The sequence below is a fragment of the Oryza brachyantha genome, chromosome 6 (assembly GCF_000231095.2).
Source record: "Oryza brachyantha chromosome 6, ObraRS2, whole genome shotgun sequence".
In the NCBI taxonomy this organism is placed as follows: domain Eukaryota; kingdom Viridiplantae; phylum Streptophyta; class Magnoliopsida; order Poales; family Poaceae; genus Oryza; species Oryza brachyantha.
This window is the reverse complement of record NC_023168.2, coordinates 19474876-19497148: the sequence shown is the minus strand read 5'-3', so window position 1 is coordinate 19497148 and position 22273 is coordinate 19474876. Positions and strand designations below refer to the sequence as shown.

At 39.7% G+C, this 22273-nt stretch overlaps 3 protein-coding genes across 3 annotated transcripts; all 3 read right to left on the bottom strand.

Moving 5' to 3' along the window:
• Positions 1-401: 401 nt before the first annotated feature.
• LOC102709183 (patellin-4) lies at positions 402-2967 on the bottom strand. The gene is made up of 4 exons (XM_015838797.2): positions 1378-2967; positions 1164-1288; positions 922-1066; positions 402-836 (listed from the first exon to the last, which is right to left on the bottom strand). The coding sequence occupies exons 1-4, from the start codon at positions 2452-2454 to the stop codon at positions 573-575; spliced, it is 1611 nt and encodes a 536-aa protein (XP_015694283.2). The 5' UTR covers positions 2455-2967; the 3' UTR covers positions 402-572.
• A 169-nt stretch (positions 2968-3136) lies between these two features.
• Positions 3137-11459, bottom strand: LOC102708903 (twinkle homolog protein, chloroplastic/mitochondrial). The gene is made up of 22 exons (XM_040524960.1): positions 11098-11459; positions 10514-10644; positions 10066-10121; positions 9911-9968; positions 9692-9835; positions 9463-9546; positions 9302-9382; positions 9158-9223; positions 8930-9043; positions 8723-8770; positions 8541-8626; positions 8354-8414; positions 6868-7050; positions 5938-6069; positions 5791-5852; positions 5443-5526; positions 4978-5109; positions 4746-4842; positions 4523-4657; positions 4340-4407; positions 3525-4185; positions 3137-3404 (listed from the first exon to the last, which is right to left on the bottom strand). The coding sequence occupies exons 1-21, from the start codon at positions 11360-11362 to the stop codon at positions 4089-4091; spliced, it is 2184 nt and encodes a 727-aa protein (XP_040380894.1). The 5' UTR covers positions 11363-11459; the 3' UTR covers positions 3137-3404; positions 3525-4088.
• Positions 11460-16073: 4614 nt separating this feature from the next.
• On the bottom strand, positions 16074-16743 carry LOC102707784. Its single transcript, XM_006657177.2, has one exon. The coding sequence runs from the start codon at positions 16614-16616 to the stop codon at positions 16185-16187; it is 432 nt and encodes a 143-aa protein (XP_006657240.1). The 5' UTR covers positions 16617-16743; the 3' UTR covers positions 16074-16184.
• Positions 16744-22273: the final 5530 nt, after the last annotated feature.

The window sequence follows — 22273 nt, the reverse complement described above, 5'->3', positions numbered from 1 at the left end:
CCATGTGCACATGATGTTTGCACACAGATTAAAGTGGAAAGAAGAGAGGGAAACTAAGACCCCTGTTTAGTTCCTAAATTTTTTTAAAAAAACATCGCATCAAATTTTTGGACGTCTAAATGGAACATTAAATATACATGAACATTAAAACTAATTACATAGTTACGGAGGAAATCATGATAGAATCTTTTAAACCTAACTAAGATGTGATTAGCCATAAATACTACAGTGACCTGTATGTGCTAATGACGGATTAATTAGACTCAAAAATTGTCTCGCGATTTACGGACAAAATCTAAAATTTATTTTGTAATTAGACTATATTTAATACTTCAAATGATGTTTTTGCAAACTAAATAAGGCCTAAGAAAAACGAAACCAGTAGTAAAGCACACAAAAACTTCTGTAATGATTCGATTCTTTGTATTCTCAGGTAAATGAATGAAACAATCTCCATACAAATAATGATTATACTTCGCTTGGACAAAAGAATGGAACGAATCCACCGAACATCACAGCCTCCAAAGAATTCACCACATCACGATCACCACGAGCGAGAAAAGCCCAAGTTCTCAGCACTTCTTGGCACAGGCGCTCCTGGCCTTGTGCCTGAACAGCACCTTCTTCTTCCTGAGCGTCAGGTTCTCGACGGTGAGGACCACCTTCCCCGGCTCGCCGGCGCGGAACGAGTTGCGGACCGCCGCCTCCGACGAGCCCATCTTCTTCCCCTTCCTGACGATGACGGTGTACGAGCCCTCGTCGCTCGGCACGAACTCCTCCTTGTAGTTCACCTCCCATCCCAGCACCGTCAGGTCCCATGTCAGCGTGGTGTCACCCTGAAACAAGACACCGAACGTGCTAAGCAACTCTGCAGTTTCAAGTTGTTTTGAGAAATTTTGTTCAAATTGGTCGTGTTTATACCTCTGTGGCTTCGATCTCAATGGTTTCAGTGGAGCTTGCCTTGACAATCAGTTCTGTGACTTCACTGTCCTCGGAGGAGAACTCGGTGTCGTCGTCGCGTTTGAGACCACCGTACTTTACTGGGATGGCCTCGATTGAAATGTACCTTCAGATTGCAGAAGAAGCACACATTTTTAATCAAAAGTTGCTCCAAAATTATGAAAAAGTGTAAGTACATTGCAATCGAAGCAACAAGTTCTTACTTGAGGAGGGTCTCTGTGACCTTGGAGGGGCGAGCAATGACGAACTTGCTCTTGGTCCTCTGCGTCATGAACGGGTATAAGAGGGTGCTGAACGCGTAGTACCAGAAGGGCACATTGATCAGGATCTGCAGTTCAATTGGCACAAAATTTAGTTAAATCTGACGCATTTGGGTCTAAAAATTGAGGACAGAATTAAATTACAGGTAGCACTCACGTTTCTTGCGACGAGCTCAGGGTAGTTGTCCTGGAAGAGCTCGAGGACCTGCTTCATGGCGACCCGGAGGTCCTTCTTGGCCGGCCCCGGCGAGTTCTTGAGGTCCGTCACCTGCAGCAGCGACGCGACGCCGCCGGGCTTGAAGTCGAGCTTGGCCACGTGGCTCTCCATGGCGCGCACCCTCCACCGGAGGAACCTCGCCTTGCCTTCCTCCGTGCCGAGCGCCTTCTTGTACACGGCGTCGTCGGCGAACACGCCGGGCGCGTTGTAGCACACCGGGTGGCCCTCCCTGTCCGCGCCGTCGAGGTAGCACGCATCGGCGAGCTCGGCGGGGAGCTCCTCGGCGACGTCGACGTCGTCCGTGGCGGCGAAGCCCTTCCAGTCCCTCCGCCAGAGGAGGGTCTTGCGGAGCATGTCGAAGGCGGCGCCGGCCTTGAAGTCGCGCGCGCGGAGGAATTTGAGGAGCACGACGTCGGTGGCGTCGTCGCCCTTGCTCGGCAGCAGCGGCACGCCCCACAGAGCGATATCCTTGTCCACAACCACCGGCGGCGTCACCTCCGCTGCCGGCTTCTCCTCTGCGGCGACCGCCTTCTCGCCCTCGCCGGCTTCCTCTTTCTTGGGCTGCTGCTCCTCACCTAGCTCCTCCTCTTTCTTCTCCTCCGTCACCGGCTCCTCCTCTTTCTTCTCCGTCACCCGCCCCTCCTCTTTCTTCTCATCGGCATCTTTATTCTCACCGGCAGCCTCCTCCGCCGCCGCCGCCTTCTTCTCGGAATCCTTCTTCTCCCCGGCAGCAGTCTCATCCGCTGCCGCCTTCTTCTTGGCGTCATCGAACAGCTTGCCCTCCACGATGGCCTCCTCCACTTTGGCACGGAGCTCAGCCAACGCCTTCCTCTCGCCGTCCTTGAGATCATCCAGGAAGTTGCTCTCCTCCCTGAACGACGCGTTCTTGGACACAACGGCAGCCAGCGTCACCGCCTCATCAGCCGCCTCCCCGCTCACCTCCTTCGCCTCCGGCGCCACCACCTCAGCTGCCGCGGTGGCCGCCACACCCTCAGACACGACGACCTCCACCGCCATGGCTACCACCAAACACCAAGCAACAAAACAACAAACACACACACAAAAAAAGATGCAATTTTTTTCGTGTCAGAGGAGAAGCGGGGAGTAAGACCGAGAGGGGAACAAGCGGGTGGGGCTATATACTAGCAGAGCAACGGCTATGGCAGGGCAGCCAATGGGGAGGCGACACATGTGCATGGTTGGGGTGCGAGAGCCGTTGGGCCGGTGGGCTTTTGGCGGTGCCAAAGCTCGCAGACCCAACCAACAACGGCTAGCTGGTTGAGAGTCGTTTCGATGGTTTCTTTCTGTGGCAGGACAGAGCCAGAGAGAAGTGAGATGGCCTCCTGTGCAGCTGTACTGTGCTGTGTTAATGATAGGTTGTTCTTTGCTTTCCTTTTTTTTTTGGTGGGGCCCCTTTGTTAATCTGACAGCTTGGGTGTTTGACTGGACAGCTACTATGTTGCTCTGAGGCCTTGTTTAGCTCCTAAATTTTTTCTCCAAAAACATCACATCGAATTTTTAACTAATTGCACAGTTATAAAAGAAATCTTGAGACAAATCTTTTGAGCCTAATTAGTCTATGATTAACCATAAGTGCTACAGTAACCAACATGTGCTAATGACGAATTAATTAGGCTCAAAAGATCTGTCTCGCGGTTTTCTAGGCTAGCCGTGAAATTTGTTTTTTCATTCATGCCCGAAAACCCCTTCCGACATCCGGTTAAACGTTCGATGTGATGTTTTTACAAAAAATTTTGACAACTAAACACCACTGTTTAATTGCATTTGCGAGCTGGAAAAAGGAGATTGTTCTATGTAACGAGAAGCGATGGAGGCAAGGACAAAAGTGTGCACTGGCCCCATACCAGCTGCAACTGAAGGGGGGCAATGCGCCGTTCCAGATGGCATTGCCAGCCACAGCTTTGCCCTTTGCTCGAGTGTCCAGCACTCCACCTCCAGCTGGTTGCCTGCCAGAAACAGCCAAATGACAAGGTGTAAATAAATATAAAGAGCTCGGTCCATAAAGACAGGATCATACATAGTGAGAAGGAAAATGCACGGGGATAAACAAGATTTAGGAACCCTACAGCTTTGCTTGCAAGCTTTGATGGGGGTTGAGATCACCACATGGCTCTGATGGCTTGGTTTGGTTTGCATGTGTTTTGATGGTAGAAGAATCTCAAGACTCCACAATTTGGGTAAAAAAAGCATTGCCTTAAGATCATGGATACGGAGGACTGGAATAAATTACATCTCATGTATTAATAAACGCCCTTCCAGCAACTACAACTTTTGGAAGGGCATAGGAGTACATGATGTAATCCAACCGATGAAGTTTTCCTACTGATAGAACCCACCACTAAATGTTCATAGCACCTGATGTAAAATTAACTACAATTGAATCTTTGATATACATTACCAAACTAATATCTTGTAGGCCATGTGAACAAGGTTAGCCGTCTTCCACCAAATTCTGCAGCAGACAGTTGACCTCCAAAAGGGTCTTCTCGCAGAAAAAAAATGGCTGATCAGTCAGCTCCACTGTATGAAGTTAGCCGTGATCTCCATTATACAGCAAAACGCAGCATCAATAACAATATCCCTCCACCTTGTTCCGGTCGGTCAGTGAGTAAGTGAAATCAGCAGGGTATTTATCCTTTTCTGTGTGGGGCTTTCGCTGCATTAGCGGCTGCAACAGTAGCCTTTGCTACAGTATCTTTATCTGCATCCCTGAACTCACCACTAACCCTGTGGGGGCAAAATGATTGACTTGGTGATTTAGTTAGTCATGCAGTTTGAATACTTGATAAATAGGAACTAGATCTAGTACTTATTGCAAAGTGATAAATACAAAACTAGACAAAAATAACATATGAAGCATGGTCCATAAAATATGATGTACCGGTCATATGACAAGAAAGCATCTCCTATTTGTCCAATTACTTTGTTCCGCACTTTCCTCACACAAACCTGTGATAACCCCATTCAACCCCAACATAATAAAAAAACACAAGAGTCAAGTGCAGCCCTAAATTGAAGCACACAAAATTATAAATTAAATGGTAAAAGAGAAAGCAAGAGTAACCTGAACCACATCAACAGGGCCACTGTTTGGGTCCCTATTTCGGTGGATGACAATTCCATTATCACATTTGTTTATAAAATGTGCGCTTCCACTGATGTCATACATATTAGGTGGACCACCATTCCAGTTATGAAGCTAGCAAAGCAGTAACAGCTTGTAAGGCTAATTGTGCATTGCAATTATGTTACAATGATTAATACACAATTATGTTCAATCAGCTAACCTGTCTAGGGTGGGCAACAAACCAAACATGACAGGAATGGTGTTGAGCAAAGCGCTTAATCTTGGTAAGCATCTGACTGACATATTCTGTTTCAGTTCTGTAAATAGCAAAAATGCAAACATGACATTAAGTGCTTTAAAACTGAGTATAGTTGAAGGCTAGCTAAGACTATGATAGCGCTGTTGATAACTAGTGACAAATCATTCTTAAAAGAGGTTTAGGCGATGCTTACTGATTAGAGGGGCGTTGGTGATCAAGTTCATTATATGGATCAATCACAAGACCACGCACTCCATATCTTAGAACTGCAGCTTTAGCAAGCTCGAGAACCCAATTAATGGATGGAAGACAATCATCTTCACACCTGATTAATTACGCAGATTCAGTGTCACAAACAAGAATGTAAACCTCTGTATATAAATCATCAGCTGGAGAGGTATATTGTCCAAGATATGGAGGAAATCCCATTGCATTCCAGCAAATTGCTATGATAAGAGTGGTAACACAAGACTATTGAAAGAAAACAGTTTGCTCAAAACCGTTTAACCCAATCAATGTGCAGTACAATAATATACTTGGAGCCTGAGCACCCAAGCAAAACAAGAACTAAAGCTGACTTTGGTGAAACCAGCTAACCCATTTTGGTAGAACCCTACAAAACATTGACAATTATGTTATAAAAAGAATTAATACATACCGGATCAGATGGAATGTTTCATTCAGCCATTGTTTGCCTTCTTCAAATTCCTCTATACTCATTCTTTCTGCAGAGCCTCCATATCTGTATTAACCAAAACAAGGGTTGCTAAACCATTTACACATAACGTAACCTTTGAAACAAATACTGTAACAGCCATCTTAAGTTCAACTTAGCGCGCATATAATATAACTCATTAAACCATTTATCCCAAGAGGGATTTCCACATTGAACTTGCCAGACGCTATTACCGCTGTTTTTGCTTAGTATGGTTTCCAAAGGAGTGCTCAAAAGGCAACTATTTACTTTAGGGATTATCATGAGATTAAACATAAATATATTACTTACCTAGCATCAAAGAATGGTTTCTTAATGCGCTTCTCTAAGAGCTTCCTAGCATGTTCCCTGACCTAAATACCAAAATTACCATTATTTGAAGGTCCCCAATGAAACTAAAAATTAATTTAGTATTATCAGTAACCAAAAATTGCTTGCCTTGTTTTCCATTGAGCACAAAACGAATTTCCACCCAACCTGGTCATTTATATTGCACAGCAAGGCATCAATCCACTCACTTTTACCAGAATTCGGCACTCCTGTTACTACAGTTAACTCCCCAGGAACAACCTACAAAATACAAAACAGAACCACATGATGGAAGAATTACAAAAAAAAAAAAAGGTTTCTAGCACACTTCTAGCAAGTGTAGATCATCTAGGCTAAAGTACAGTCAGATCAGGTGATAGTTACACTCAAGGGGAAAACAGAAACAAGTTGTTCTCAGTCAACACTCAAGGGGAAACAGAAGCAATTGTCGGAGTTGTGCTCAGAAAAATCAGCAAATCATTACTGTATGCCTATATTGGCAAGGCATGCAGATTCATGGGATAAAAACAGTAAGCAATAATTCTTTAGATTCTAAGCCCAAAATAAATAAAAAAGTTCAAAAGTGAGGGCATGGAAAGCTGATGCCTACAGTTAGTTTTTGCAAATAGTATCAAAAGAAGAGTGATGTAAACAAGATGACCAGGTTCAACTTAAGGTCAGTAAAAAAAACCTTCTCTTCTCTTGGCAAATAAATCTATACTCCTTTAAAAGAAAAATTCCACTCCCATTTTTTACTTTGCAAATTAGTACTTGAGCTTCTTAATATTTAAAAACAATCGAATTGAAATGGATAGCCATATGAAATCAAATTAAGGTGAATATTCTCAATAGCAAAAGGATGGGTAACATATTTCATGGAAAAATATTTTTATTGATTTTAGGTAATATTATAATATATTTTCTTTTATGTGCAGCAAAGTATGACATTCAGTGTGGCAAAAGAAAACAAGGGAATACAGAAAAATAGGCAGGCTAACTGTTTTCAAGTCCAATATGCAACAATAAGTACAAGCATAACAGAATGCAAGTAAGAAATACCTTGTAAAGCTCATCCATAGAATTCCATCCAGTAGGAACACCAAGCTCATCCCCACGGATTCCAAGATAATAATTATCAATCTCAGGGAAGAAATCTTTGAAGGAGAAAAGGCCTCTTATAGGATACAGTTCTGCATTATCTATAACCTTTTTCAATGCTTGTGGTCCTAAAAACATCAGTACCTGTAGTACAAAAGGATGTTACAAGGTCCGACAGTACACAGCGTCAGAAGTTCACACACTCTAACTTGAAGCATGCTGCGATCTAATAATCTCATTTCAACAAAATGGAACCAATGGCAGTAACAACTCTAATCATAAGTCATACATGATCATATTTTTAGATGGTCCATCAGAATGTAGAGGCAGAAAATATTTGGCCAATGGCAACACTATAGAATATTTTTCTTCAGAGAAAAGCCTTAATAGATTTTAATACGAATATCAGCACAGATATTTGGGCAGGCTTAAGCTTATAGGGAGCACTACTAATAATAATACCATAATTTAGGGTTAGGCGGCTTATGCCTCAATAGAAGTTCTGAAGTTGAATAACAGCTCATCCTTGTCTTGAAAACTACGGTAGAAATAGATTATTTCCACATGCTTGAAAGCTTACACACCACCTTGACTGTGCCTGTAACTTTCAGTATACCTTTCTGCATGAAATAAAAGGCAAGCATTCCTAGTAGCTCATCTAAATTTGATCATCTATATTGCTATTTGGATGATCATCTAAAATAAATTCTTTCTTCATATTAGTTATCACTCCAACAGAACATCCTATTATACCCTCTATATATATTTTATTAATATTTTGCAACCACCTTCTCTCATGTTTTATTGCTCTCTCCTCTTGAGATTGGATATTGAGATATGGAGTGGGGAGAGAGAGAACATTCAAATATGGAGTATCTCTTTTCAATATGGATGATACTCTATTTTTGGAGAATAGGATGGAGTATTTGCTAGAGCAACATTTTTCCCCCAGATACTCTATTTTCAATATGGAAGATGAGATGGAATATCTGCTTTGAATACTCTAAAAGGACAAGGTTTTGACTGCATTATTATCATAGTATATAAACTAAATTCCTGTGAAGTTACAGATCAAAATGACAATTTGGTAACCACTAAGCAGTTGATATGCTCAATCAATTCAACTAAAAATATATATATGTGTGCGAGTCCAGTATCCACGCTCATATCAACAGCCTTAACCCTTACATTGATTTAGAAATACTCAAAACTATTACATACTTCAAAGGTAGCAACTCATGTGCAATAACTGTCCACACTGGCCACATATAATATATTTTACGTCAAATACTTCAGCCAGAAACAGCCATTAAGGATAACATATACACAAAAAAGGAACAACATGTTTACTGTTTAATCAAGTTGCAATAATGAGTAAATTAGTCAAACAATGGTGGTAAGACAAATAATGTATTAGTCAAAGGAACCCATGCATGCCATGACAAACCTCATTTGCGTCTTTGCAAATATCTGTCTCATTCTTCTTTGGCCAGTTGACCCTCCAACATCTGATTGGATCAAGTTAAATACAACACATGAGGGCTTTTACAGTCATTATACAACACATGAAGGCTTTTATAGTCATTCTTATATTCATGACAAAGCTCATGATAGCAACAAATTGATACACAAACCTTTCTTTACCAAGACGACGAGCGAGTTCCTCAGCCAGGGCCTGCCCTGGATGATCAGCATCTGTTGCCAGAATTATCCTAGATGCCTGTTGTCATGGCAAATACATGAATTAAAACAAAACCTGTGTATCTAACATATATAGTTCTAAAAGTAATTTATTCAGAAACAAAAAAATGCCCACCGAGTCAAGATAATCTTTGCAATTCCACAGATATTGGTACTTCTTATCCTAGCTTTACAGGGAACATAAGCAACTGTTAGGCCGCAGATTAGCTAAAACTGTACAAGAGATCAACACTCAAACTGAAGAACTGTACTAATAGTGGCAGAAATATAAGTTGCCATGATTCTTGAGGGACAAAACTTCAGCAAAACCAGAAAGACTAACCTGTTCTTTATCTGGGAGCTTGCTGGATACTTGTGGTGGTGCACCATCTGGTACACTGACACAGTTACGGTAACCAGCTTCTTCCATGGAGAGCTTATCGATTTCACCCTCAACCTGCAATGCCAGTAAAGCAAACAAGATACTAAAAACTGGGAATTTGAAAGCATTCGCACACATTTTAAGGAACAATGTCAATAAAGAATATCAAACGATGGATTTGGAACATACAATGATAATATCCCGAGCTCGCTTTATATCATCCAGACCATATAAAATTTTCTCTGTGTTTGCTTCCTGGTATAAGCAAAAAAATAAGCATGATAGAAATATACCACAAGATCATATATCCTAAAAAGGAATAGTATGCCAAACCTGTGAAAATTTCTTAGAGACTTCCCTATATTTGCAGCCAACGAGTACTCCATCACGTCGATAGGTGAAAGCAATAACTATCTGCAAACAAAATATGTTTACTATGTTAACACCCAGATGTTGTGTCCAAAACTGAGCTCCAGAAATGCATCCATCTATACCTTATTACTCCAGTTACGCTGCATTACGCTGTTCCTACGAAGTGTTTCTGGCGATATCATTCTCTCTGAGAAGTATGTTACAAGCTGACAAAAAGTGATCATTTTGCAGAGCACCAATGTGCAAAAGCTTTTATTAGGATACATCAAAGAAGAATGAAAAAGGCATCAAGAAAGTTTCACAAACAACTGTAGAATTTAGTACATATTCAAGCCTCAAATTATTTTTTACCTCATCACAAAGTGGCTCAAGATGGAGGTCCTCCTCACAAATTTTTCTGTAAACCTTATTGACTGGCAGATTAGCTTCACCATCCTGGTCAGTTTCACATTCTGTGCCATTTTTGGCTTGTGAAATCTTGGAAACACCATCAGGCTGCAGAAAGAACAATAGCGATATCAGGATGGTTTATTAACTTAGTTTTTTTCATATATTACTAGGTAAAGGCACCTTGACATTTCCCTTCCAACCACAATTAGATCTAAAACATTGCCATACTGCATCTTTCCTGAAGAACAAAAATAGGACAAACATCAGATTACACATAGGCCCTACAGTACATCTTAAGAAGTACAGGTTGAAGAAGGGTATATATAATAACTCACCCATCCATTCTGATAAAAACACTGAGGCTTTGTTCCTCAGTAGATCCCCCATTGCACTAGTGAACATATGGAAAGCAACACTAATCACTTGTCTGATAGCTCAACATGTAAAGAAATTGGATCACCAAAAGGTCGTCTATATATTTATAACATGTGCAGGTGACCATGCTATATAGAAACTAGTGGGTTTTATGAACCAGGCACTAAAATGATGATACTTTACAGCATCTTAGCTCTTAGATAATACTCCTGATGTAACAGACATATGATACAGGAGCAAGTGAATCAAAGCAGATGGAAAATAATGGATAGGAGACCATAAATCTTAAACCCTTGAGGTCTTAAACCACAAAACATTTGCTTGATATCCAGATCGGCACTTCATGAAAATAAAAGAAAAAGGAGACATGACCAATAAGTAGAATCATTCAAAAGCAACGCATGATACCATTGGGCAGATCATCCGTTGTTGAGTACCAAGCTTCCATTTATTTGGATTTATTCCTTCCTTCTTCAGTTTCTCAATTAACTGCCCAAGTCGCTGCTCACAACTCTTTTTGTGGTCCCCCGCTGAATGAACTGTTATCCCAGGAGACACAACATCAATGGAAAGTGCCGATGCATCAACATCAAATTGGAAAGCCTAAAAGAACAAGTTGGCACTAAAACTGCAAAAACAAGGCATATAAAATGCCTTGGACGAATAACTAACTCAAACTGTAACAAAACAATCAAAAGAGCAGGTGATCATTCCAACTAAGAATGTTTGAAACAGCCAGGTGGGTGAATCACTAAATTGCCCTTGAAATCAATGTTTCGACACTATGACTGTATGGACTCCTTACGGAGCTTTAGGAACAGAGTATTTCAGAGCTAACAGCCAACAGCAATACAGTAGTAACGAGCCATGAACCTAATCGCGAACATTTCATGCCAATGACAAGTGTATTCCCAACGACTGATAACAAAACAACATCGCATCTATTCGCAGATTAAAACAGAGCATTCCAACGAATGCACGCGCATCATTACCGCCCCTGGAGCGAATGGCGACGGGGCCGGCGGGCCGCGCCACGGGGGCGGTCCTGGCGCAGCAGGCCACCTCGTGGCCCGCCGCGGGGAGTCCTCGACCCGCGGCGAAGGAGTGGAGCAGCCGGATACGGTGGCCTCCCCCCGCGGCGACCGCCACGGCGGGGAGGCGGCGGCGACCGACGGGGAGGAACCCCCCGCAGCCCCCGGCGCCGGCGGTGGAGGCGGCCATGAGTAGGAGCGACTGGAGGGAGGGCCTCGGTGGCATCACGGGGTTTGGGGTCGTCGGCTAGGGTTTCGGCGCGCGGGGCATGGGAGCCGCGGCGCCGCGGAGCAGAGGAGGAAGAAGAAGAGGAGAGGCGAGAAGTGGGCGATGGTTTTGGATTAGATTGGAGGGTTTAGGGTTTTACGCGTCGGGCATGTGGGTCCCACAGCCCAGAGAGGCTTGGAGCGGCGATCTGGAAGAAGAGACGAAATATTATCAAGGACAGTATTTCAAATAATAAGCAGGTGCAAAATTCTTAAGTGCGGCTTCCATGGTTGCTACAAATCGATTTGAATTTTACAAAAATTGCTAGTTCCTACGGTTACATAATCCATATCGTTTGGGATAGGATTAAGATCAAACTCTTAAAAAATTGACTTAGTTTGGAAGCATAAGGACACATATGTCGATGAATCTTAAGGTAGACTTAAATAAAAAAATAAACATGTATTTGCCTTTTGCATATATCATATTATAATAAAAAATCAAGACCATTATCCAAGATAACGGGAATATAAAACAAGTGTGACTTTCATTTTCAATGAAACTCATTAATTATGCCGTAGAACTCAAAGCCCAAAATCGCAAGTGGGCTCAATTTGTAGTCCCAAATCCAAAAGCCAGCAAAGTCTGGCAATTCCGGCCCAATTCGTATCCACTTCATAAGCCTTAGCCCAGCTAAGCTGCCAGGCCCAACCTTCGTCGTGTCCAGCAACCAGCACTGTCGAGATCATTCAGACGAACACAAATTCTCGCCCGGTCCTCGTTTGAGTTTTTTTTACACCAATTCGAGTTGGATTCAAATTCAAGTCCTTTTCACCTTTTCTCTGTAGACTCGAGGACTGAAGGACATGTACCACAGCTACACCAAAAGTACACAGATTATTCAGCTAAGCTGGTTGTTCTAAGTTGGCCTCCTCTTCACGGGGTCGTCGTCTTCGCCCGCCGTTCGTCGCCGAATTCTTCTCCGGTTCAAAAGCCATTAAAAGTTGCAGTTAAGCTCGAGAATTCTTAGCCGATATATAGTACGTGCTAGAGACCGGTGCATATAGCTTATCTAGCTTTCTGCTGTCCCGTCGCTTTCGCTGGAGTAGCTAGACTTTGATCGATGAGCAGCAGCTAGTATGTATGTGTTCTTTTGGTTCTGAATTTTTTTATATCTAAATAGTATAAACTATAAAAGCAATTTCCATCTTATAAGTTACCAGAAGGTACCAAAATTTAATTTTACACTAAAATATTGGTATCTCTCAGTACTTACTCAACTACCGTAAAATTGCTCCAACGATAAATTTAACTGCTATAAAATTAAAGAGCAATTTTGCGGTCCGGAGAAGATATCGGAATGTACCATTTTTTTATGTAAAATTTGGTACCTTGGGTATTAGAAGGTACCAAATTTTAGTATCTCTTGGTACCTACTCAATGACCGTAAAATTACTCAAAATTAAAAATCTACTTTATAAAGATGAGATGATGAACATTTATATAGAAATTTTTATAAAATATAATATTTAATAATCGGGAAGCGTACCATAAAAGTCGAGAAACAGTAGGTAAAATAACGCAGTCAATATAATCTGAGTCAATAGGAAACGTGCTGTAGCTAGCTAACTCGATTGATTCAATTCCTCTCTCTGACGTATATGCTACGAATTTCAGGTCGGTCGGTCGGTCAGTCCATCGGCCGTGCGTCTCACGATCGATCGATCGATCGATTGATTCAGTTCTGTATGCATGCTAGCTGCCTATAGTTTTTGCACACTGGTAGCTAATTCTACCTGGGTTTCCTTTTCTTTAATTTCTGGATTGTTGCAGCTGGTTTATTATGGTGATTGTATGAGTTTTTCATATAAAAAGTCAAACAAATTATTAGTACCATATAATATTAGTATTTTCGTATTGATTCTTAGAGGTCGTTTAGTTTGCAAATTTTTTTTGCAAAAACATCATATCAAGTTTTTAACACACATTTAAAGTATTAAACGTAGTTTAATTACAAAATAAATTTCAGATTCCGCCTGGAAACCACGAAATGAATCTTTTGAGTATAATTAATCCATCATTAGCACATGTAGTTTACTGTAGCACTTATGGCTAATCATGTACTAATTAGTCTTAAAAAATTTGTCTCGCGATTTCTTCCATAACTCTGTAATTAGTTTTTTGGTTCATCTATATTTAATGTTTTATTTAAATGTCTAAAGATTTGATGTGATGTTTTTGGAAAAACTTTTTGTCTTACTATGTCTATCATTCCAATGACCATGATGCTAATTAGATGCTTAAAAGGAATATAATCAATTCAAAATTCAAAAATTAGCCACTGAAATCGCTAAAATGAAATCTATTGATGTCCCCTTAGTCTATGCTAAACAAACTAAAAATACTTATATTCTGAAACAGCCATGTTACATAAATAGGAATATTGCGTTTGCCTATGCCACAATCAAATTAAATGTCAACCGGTGATGCAACTGGCGCTGAAGATGAAATTTGTTCGTAGTGGTTTTGGTTGGCGTTGACATGCATGCACGCATGAACCGACTGATGTTAGTGGTCAAACGCCAATCATGTCTGACAAAAAAAAACAAACAGTAGCGTGTTCAAACATCATCAAAGCCTGGCCTAGAGTCTCGGACTATATACAGACGCACGTACACAACTTTGTGCAGAGATCGAATGGCAGCTGATTATTCGGAAGAACTACAAGTATGCATTTTGACAGTTTGGTACGACGATCGTCGCTCGGCATGCATGCATAGAGAGAAATGTTGAGCTGGAAGACTGGAAGAGAGTACGCGTTTGTTGGTTGATTCAATTCTGGGTCGTGAATAATGCCGGTCTTAAGCATGCAGGCCCCTCACTTTGGTTGCCAGCAAAATTTTTGCTGAGCCAAGATAATTTTGATTGAAATTCACCTACCTCCGTCTCATATCATGTACTCATATACGCACACACTTAGACCGCGTTCTTGCCCCCTATAAGTTCATGTGCACGCTTTCCAAATTACTAAACGGTGTTTTTTTAAAAAAAATTTATAGAAAAGTTGTTTAAAAAATCATATTAATCTATTTTATATTTTTTTAATAATTTATAATTAACTAATCATGTACTAATCTATTACTACGTTTTCTATGCCACATCTAAATTAACTTAGACCCCGTTAGCCGAAAGCGGCTTTACTCTGGTAGTAAACACATGCACGTCCTACACCTGTAAACACATGTATAGATAACCACTACGTCCTACTCCTACCCCTTAAACATTTTGGACTAGTTCGATATATTTTGAGATCAACGGAATCACTCCTCACTCTGTGCATATTATTATCAATGTGTATAATATTAACCATAAATGTGAGCATCCGTGTCAAGGCTAGGAATTGAATCTAGTACATCTCATCTCATGTAACCTATTCAGCTGTTTTTTCATCTCAACCATTTATCATTTCAATCTTAACCCCCCAAAAAAAGGCATGCATATTTTAATGTTTTCCGTTGAAATTGTTTGTTAAGTGTGAGGTTCAAGACCAATCAGCCCCACAGTGTATTTAACTAAAAAAAATGAACAAAAGAAGGTCTTAGCCTGCTTTATATTTTCCTTGAAATATCTGTTTTTATAGTACCTGCTAAATGTTTTATCTCAATTTTCACGTTTTTGTGGTGATATGTCAAAAAATTCTAGAAAATTAATAGCTTTTGTTTTCTTATGCACTGTATATTGTACAAGGTGGATATTCAGATATGAAAGTTTCTTATTTTAAGATGTAATTCATAACAAACCTTCTCTTTTAGATTTTTATCTGAATTACTTTAGGAATTGCATATATATTTTGCTTTATATTCTATTATCGTATTTTTTGAGTTAAATTGCATTAGTGTACAGATCCAATTGCTAATCTCTTTATTAGTATACGTAGATAGATAAAATATTATCGCAATAACAAAGATAGATTGATATTACAAATAGGAAAGTTTATTCGGTGCAAATATACAACTTTTTTGACTCTATAGATTGGCCTAGTGTTATTTAAAATCCAATAAATTAAGACTTTGCAATTTAAAATATATCCAACTTAAAACTAGCTTTCTCTCCATTTATATATTTTCTTGTAAATGTAACAATAAAATGCAGCAAGTTAGATACACCTTTATTTACATTGTTTTTGCATTTCTAATTATTTTTTTCGGCATTGACATAGTACTGATGGTAAAACAATCCATTACCTAATGAAAACAAAACCAGTCGAATAGAATTTAGAAATTCATGCTGAATAATGCATGAATTATATATATATTCCATCCGTTTATATTATAAAACTTTCTGATTTCGCCTAGATTCATTTGTATATACATATACAGGCATATACATCGATACATGCATGAATCTAGACAAACCAGAAAGTCTTATAATATGAAACGGAAGAAGTATATAGCAATGGAATGCGAAGACTCGTGTCGTGACGTATCAAAGAGTAAAGACTCAAATGAAATCGAAAGAGAAATTAATCGATTATATAAGTCGATTGATGGACACTCATGAGCACCAGCCTAAATAGCTATTTTCTCAGTTCCACGTTATAAAACTTTCTAGTCATGTCTAGATTTATATATGTGGTAATGAATTTAGATACATATACAAAACATACATATTGATACATTGATAAATCTAGATAAACTTAAAAAATCTTATAATATAGAATAGAGTGAGTACTAAACTAAGTAATTTATCGGACATTCAATTAAAGAGGTGGAGATCATCGTCTGCTTAACTTGCATAATTGAACTAATTAAGCGCGGTGATTAATTAGTTAATGGATCGATCAGTTTTTGGCGTCGGCGGCGGCGAGGACTTGGTGGAAATGGTGGACGCCGCAGGGGAGCCGGAGGATGCCCTCCTGCCTGTACCCGAACTCCTGCGCCGCCTTCTCCAGCAGCGCCGCGAACGCCGGGTGCCGCAGCGCCTCCACCCGCACCACGAACCGCTCGCCGTCCTCCTCCCCGCCGACCAGCACCGGCACGCACCCGCGCGGCACGCCTCCTCCTCCTCCGTCCCCGCCGCGGTCCGAGAAGCTCAGCCTCCTCAGCAGCGTCGACGACGACCCGCCGCCACCGCTGCCGCCGTCTCCCACGGAGACCACCCTGTCCGAGAAGCTCAGCCTCCGGATCAGCCCGCGCTTCACGGCCGCCGCCGCGCCACCGCCGCCGTCGCCCACGCGGTCCGAGAAGCTCATCCTCCGCATCAGCTCCCTCATCGTCGACCGCCGAGAAGTATACGAACTTATAGCTTGCTCTCTCCGGCCGGCGCCGGCAGGCTCGCTAGCTAGCTAGCTAGGGTTTGATCGATCGATGGATGTGCAGAGGGTGCATGCGCGGCGGCGCTTGCTGATGAGATCGACGATCGAATCGCTGGACCATGGCGCCTTTTATACACAAGAGATCGATCCATGGAAAATGGGAAGCTTCTTCTGCATGATGCTACGTGACGTGCTGCTGTGCTGGTGAGCGAGCGAGCGTGTGGAATGAGCGAGTGACAGAGACGGAGGGAGTGAGATCGATCGAGATGAGTGGCGTGCATGGAGCTAGTCATGGAGATTTGGATCGGAGCAGGTAACGAATGGATTAAAATTAAGCAGGAATTGAATGGAGACGAGACGGACGTTTACTGGTAGTCTGGTGGTGGCGTTGGCCTGGGGTCAACCATGACTTCGGTGGGGGTTCAATAATGTTGCCTGTCATATATGAACATCTTTGAAAGTTAAGACCGTGGAATCAATTTGGTGATCAGCGGGATGAATTCACGGCTACAAAGTCAGTTTTTACTAACGGACAAAACTCAATTTTCGTAGGTGGGTGGAACGCCCCGTATACCTTCATGTGTCTATAAGGGCACGTTGAATGGTCAGTCCACCGTACAATCCACCGTGAGCTTTGTCTCAAGGCATGTCAGTAGTAGAAAGAACTCCTATAAAGTATAGTTTCTTAAACCGACTCCCTCATAATTACAACTAATTATATCCTTGTTCGCTTTTTGTCCGGTTGGTGTCTCTGATTAAAGTCCGCACATGTATAAAACAGATCTTCTAGTTGTCTCCTCGTTTTATGCGGCAAGAGTCGATGTTTTGCTGGCTCTATGCAAAACAAATCATTTCTCTCTCCTATCGTCTCTCTTTCAATGTCAGCAAGCATATAACGAGACTAGCAATAATCTAAAAATCAGCAACGCAATTATATAGACAAACATCGCTTGGAGGTGGTAGTTCACAAAAACTGTTTCTGTGGTAGTGATTAGCAATAATCTAATTAAGCTATAGGGATCTGCTGGGAAGAAAGATCGTCGAATATATAAAATATTGTAAATAAGGAAATGATAGGTCTATACATATTGGTTGTAGAGACTAGATAAAACAGTACGATGACATTATATATTGGCATATGGTCGTTGACATTATATCCACCGGACCACTTTAAGAACAAGAGGAACATGGTCCGTGGCTATCAAAAATTTAAATTATATTTGTTTGTTTTTACATTAAGGAGGCTATCAGGCCTTTATTATTACCGTAACCCAGTGAAAAAAATCTGATAGCAGCAACGAGGAAACCATGCTCTCAACTACAGTTATTATTATCGATTAATCAGATATGTCCATATCTCTGGTCTCTGGATGTTTCGATCTTTAACTCCAGTGGCCGAAAGATGACAATGGAACATTCAATCGAGGACAATTTCCCACCTTTTTGGGCCTCGGGTGGACCCTTTTTCTTTTCACTGTTGCATGTGTGGTTTTGGAATGTTAAGCAAGCAGTAAGCTGGTATGCCATGGCGGGCTTGAAATCGTGAGTTGCTGAGTGCGACAGTGCGAAGGCAAGCGAAGCCCACAATTTCGAGCGAGCATCGCCCGCCCAGCCGGTTGGACCGTCGATTTTATCCCAAATTAAACCAGCCACTCAGCCAGGCTCGCTCGCGTTCGATGGTCCGTCCGTCGTGCGTGACTTGACTCAAACCGGGCCGTGCGACTGCGAGCGCTCGACAATTTGACAACTTGCAAAGCCACCGATGCATCCAGGAACAAGCCTAGGACGCGCCTAGTACTACGGCTACTACCATGCGTACGTTACGCTTACGTACGTACTACTACAAGCGCACGCACTTCTCTCAGGACTGCAGCAACTGCGTCTGCAGCTTGCCTAACTTCTACACGGGAGGTCAAAAGTTTCTTTACAAAAAAATTTAACGAAATGGTTTATTTATAAATAAAAAATATTTTATGAATAGAAATTTTATATATGTGTTTTTAGCAATTTAAAAGTAAAACTATTTTTTAATTTAAGATTAAAAAAATTAAATTTAAGCTTAATTATATCCGAAAAGATAAAGGTGACAGCCAATTAGGCCGTAGCAACTACTGCCTACGCCAATGCTCCCTTCATTCCAAAATAAACCAATTTTTCACTTTTTACCTTAATCTTTGACTCTTCGTCTTATTCAAATTTTTTTTGCGATTGATATTTTTATTTTTATTAGATAATAAATCATGAATAGTACTTTACGTGTGACTAATTTTTTTCTAATTTCCTGAAAATTTTTCAAATAAGACGGATGGTCAAACGCTGGGCACAAAAAACCGAAGAATTGGTTTTTTTTGGACAGAGGGAGTATTTCCCCTATCTCAAATACTAGCATGCTACTCTGGCATTTAAATTCTGTTCCAAAAAACTCGTTATTATAGAAAACTATTTACTTCATCAATTATCTCTTATTCAAATTTGTCTTTGTTATATTCTAACCATCCTGCCACTTTCAATCATATAAAGGGTACTATAGTTATTTTTCTCTTAAATCTTAACTTTTGCTAAACATCTTAGAACGACAATTATTTTTGACGGAGTTATATATATTTACAGGGACGACGATATGGTCATGTTTTTAAATATTTTAGTACCAATATTATGACAATTGATTCTAGAAAAAACAATCGATTCGTTTCGATTTGATTTGTATGGTATCGCTTTCGCAAAAATGTGACTTATAAATTCTCATACCATTTATACCAAACCTACGTACCTTAATTTGTAGTTAGCAGTACTTAGTAGTTAACATGGTAGTAAAAATAGAGATAAACCATCGAATAAGAGAGAAACGGAAGGAAGACCGATTCTACTTTCAGGCGGAGTTCAAGACTGTGTGATACATGGTGATAAAATCTTTCGTTTCTTATTGAACAAGATTTTAAACAGTGTTATATATATATATATAAAACCCTAAAAATTATATTAATTTATTTTTAAAGTTTTAAAATATTTTAATATTCAATTAATCATGGGATAATGATTCCTCGCTTCTACCTCAAACTCACCTTAGTATATATACCCCACTAAAATTGTTATGAAGATCAAGAGAAACGTACTTAAGCTGCATTTCTCTCTTGTGTTTGGAGATTAACATAAATCGGATGCTATAGTGAACCAATTATCATTTAGCTTGGGTAGCTGCCAATAACTTGCTAACAAGAATTGGACTTCTTTACATAAGTTATTTTTTTTAAAAAAAGAATGTACCATGCTGCATATAACAGATAAATTATATTTTACAAACAAAATAAATACAAAATTATTGAAACTTATGCACAAACATCCAAGTCGTGTAAAGAGGCTGCACACACAATTTCATATTTTTTGAAAACTTCTAGAAGTATAAATATATCATTAATCTTGCACATCCATGTAAGGGCGCATGTTGATATATTTAAAAATATTCCTGATCCAATGGCATATTGTAATAGAAATCGATAAACTCATTACTATATTATATATTATAGAAAGTGCTATATTAGAGAAAGTAATAATATCAATACTAAATCGTTCAATTAGGATAAACTCAATGTCATACTATTATTTATGATAGTGCTTCATGGACCATGGGTATCTACTGGTATAAGCATTGACGGTTGAGAAACCATACTGGTATCTACTGTACTCTAACTTCATCAAGGCTTAGCCAACAACCAGAAAGACTAATCGCAGAAACAAACCATCTTTAGCTTCAAAATAACTAGGATGATGTCACTCTTATTCTGCAAGCTTGATTTTCCAACGAGGTGAATAATAATCGTCTCGTGTTAATTAGCCACCCGATCCGTCCATTTCACCGCGTTTCTAGAAACCGCATGATAGTGGATTGTGCATTTCTTTTCCACAGGACTGGATGCGTGCCAATTTTGACTCGGACCTGCACTGGTGAATAAAATCCACAATTCACAAATTAAATCTCGTAAAATTTCTTGAAAAAAAAACTAATCCCTCCATTTTTTGACACCATTAACCTTTTTATATATGTTTGACTATTCATCTTATTAAAAAAATTACATAATTATTAATTATTTTTATATATTCCATTTGATGTTAAATATACTTTTATGTATATATATAGCTTTACATATGTACATATTTGACAAATATTTTTGAATTAGACAAACAGATAAACGTATATAAAAAAGTCATGAGCGACGTCAAACATTTAGGGACGGAGGTAGGATATCTTTGTTGAATCAAATTAAACCAAGGATTTCGTGTGCCTTTTCAGTTTGCATGCTTGTACGACTGGAATTTAGTACAGCTGGTTGCAGCAAAGATGATTAATCTAATTAATTAATCAAGTAGCTAGAATACCTTTGGCCAATTGTGCTTAGTTTTTGTTATCTGGGCACAAACTGCAAGTTCAATAGTATAGCCAACTACTGGTTCCAATTCATCTATATCCAATCTAATATCCAATGCATACAATAGTTACTTACAAAACATCAATACATGGTCCCACATGTCATACATATATTTTGTCTTGAAGTCCGTGTACAGCTGGTTACAAATTAGTTGTCTACTCCTTTTCTCTCTCTTTTTATCTATTTAAAATATATTTATAACTGATTTATAGCACTGTTGTACCTGCTCTTAGAAGAGATGTAGCGATAATCGATCGAAGTGGTGTGGTCAGTAAAAACAGGCTTTTCTTGTATCTATCTGAACCTTCGTCAGTGGTCAAACTTTTTAACTGGCTGCAATATGCCTGCCTGGCTTTTCTTTTTCCGAATTTGTTGAAGGGTGACCTAGGCCGCATTCGGCAGGCCTAACTTATCTTCCCTCGTTTTTCGCATGTACGTTTCTCGAACGGTTAAATAGTGTATTTTTTAAAAAAATTTCTATAGGAAAGTTGTTTTAAAAAATCATATTAATCTATTTTATATTTTTTAATAATTAATAATTAATTAATTATGTACTAATCTATTACTACGTTTTTGTGCCGAGGATAAGTTAACTTATCGGTCCACGCCGAACGCGAGCCTAGTGACTTTCTCTTAGGTGGTGTTTAGTTGCCAAAATTTTTTGGCAAAAACATCACATCGAACGTTTGACCGGATGTCGGAAGGAGTTTTCGGATACAAATGGAAAAACGAATTTCACGGCTAGCCTAGAAAACGCGAGACGAATCTTTTGAGCCTAATTAATCCGTCATTAGCACATGTTGGTTACTGTAGCACTTATGACTAATTATGGACTAATTAGGCTTAAAAGATTCGTCTCAAGATTTCTTTCATAACTGTGCAATTAGTTTTTTGGTTCATCTATGTTTAATGATTTATTTAGGTGTCCAAAAATTTGATGTGATGTTTTTGGAAAAAAATTTGGAAACTAAACAAAGCCTTAATCTCATCTTTTTCCATGGTGACATGACATTACTTCTTGGAGAGAAAATTTAATAATAATATAAGTGTCTTATCATGGAGGTGCACACCAACTTCTTGAATATATCCCCACATTTATTATATATTAATTTTATTTTAGGTTGGAAGATATTTGGTTTTTTCTAGATTTATCTAAACTGGTGTATATGTTATCCACCTGACCAAACAAAT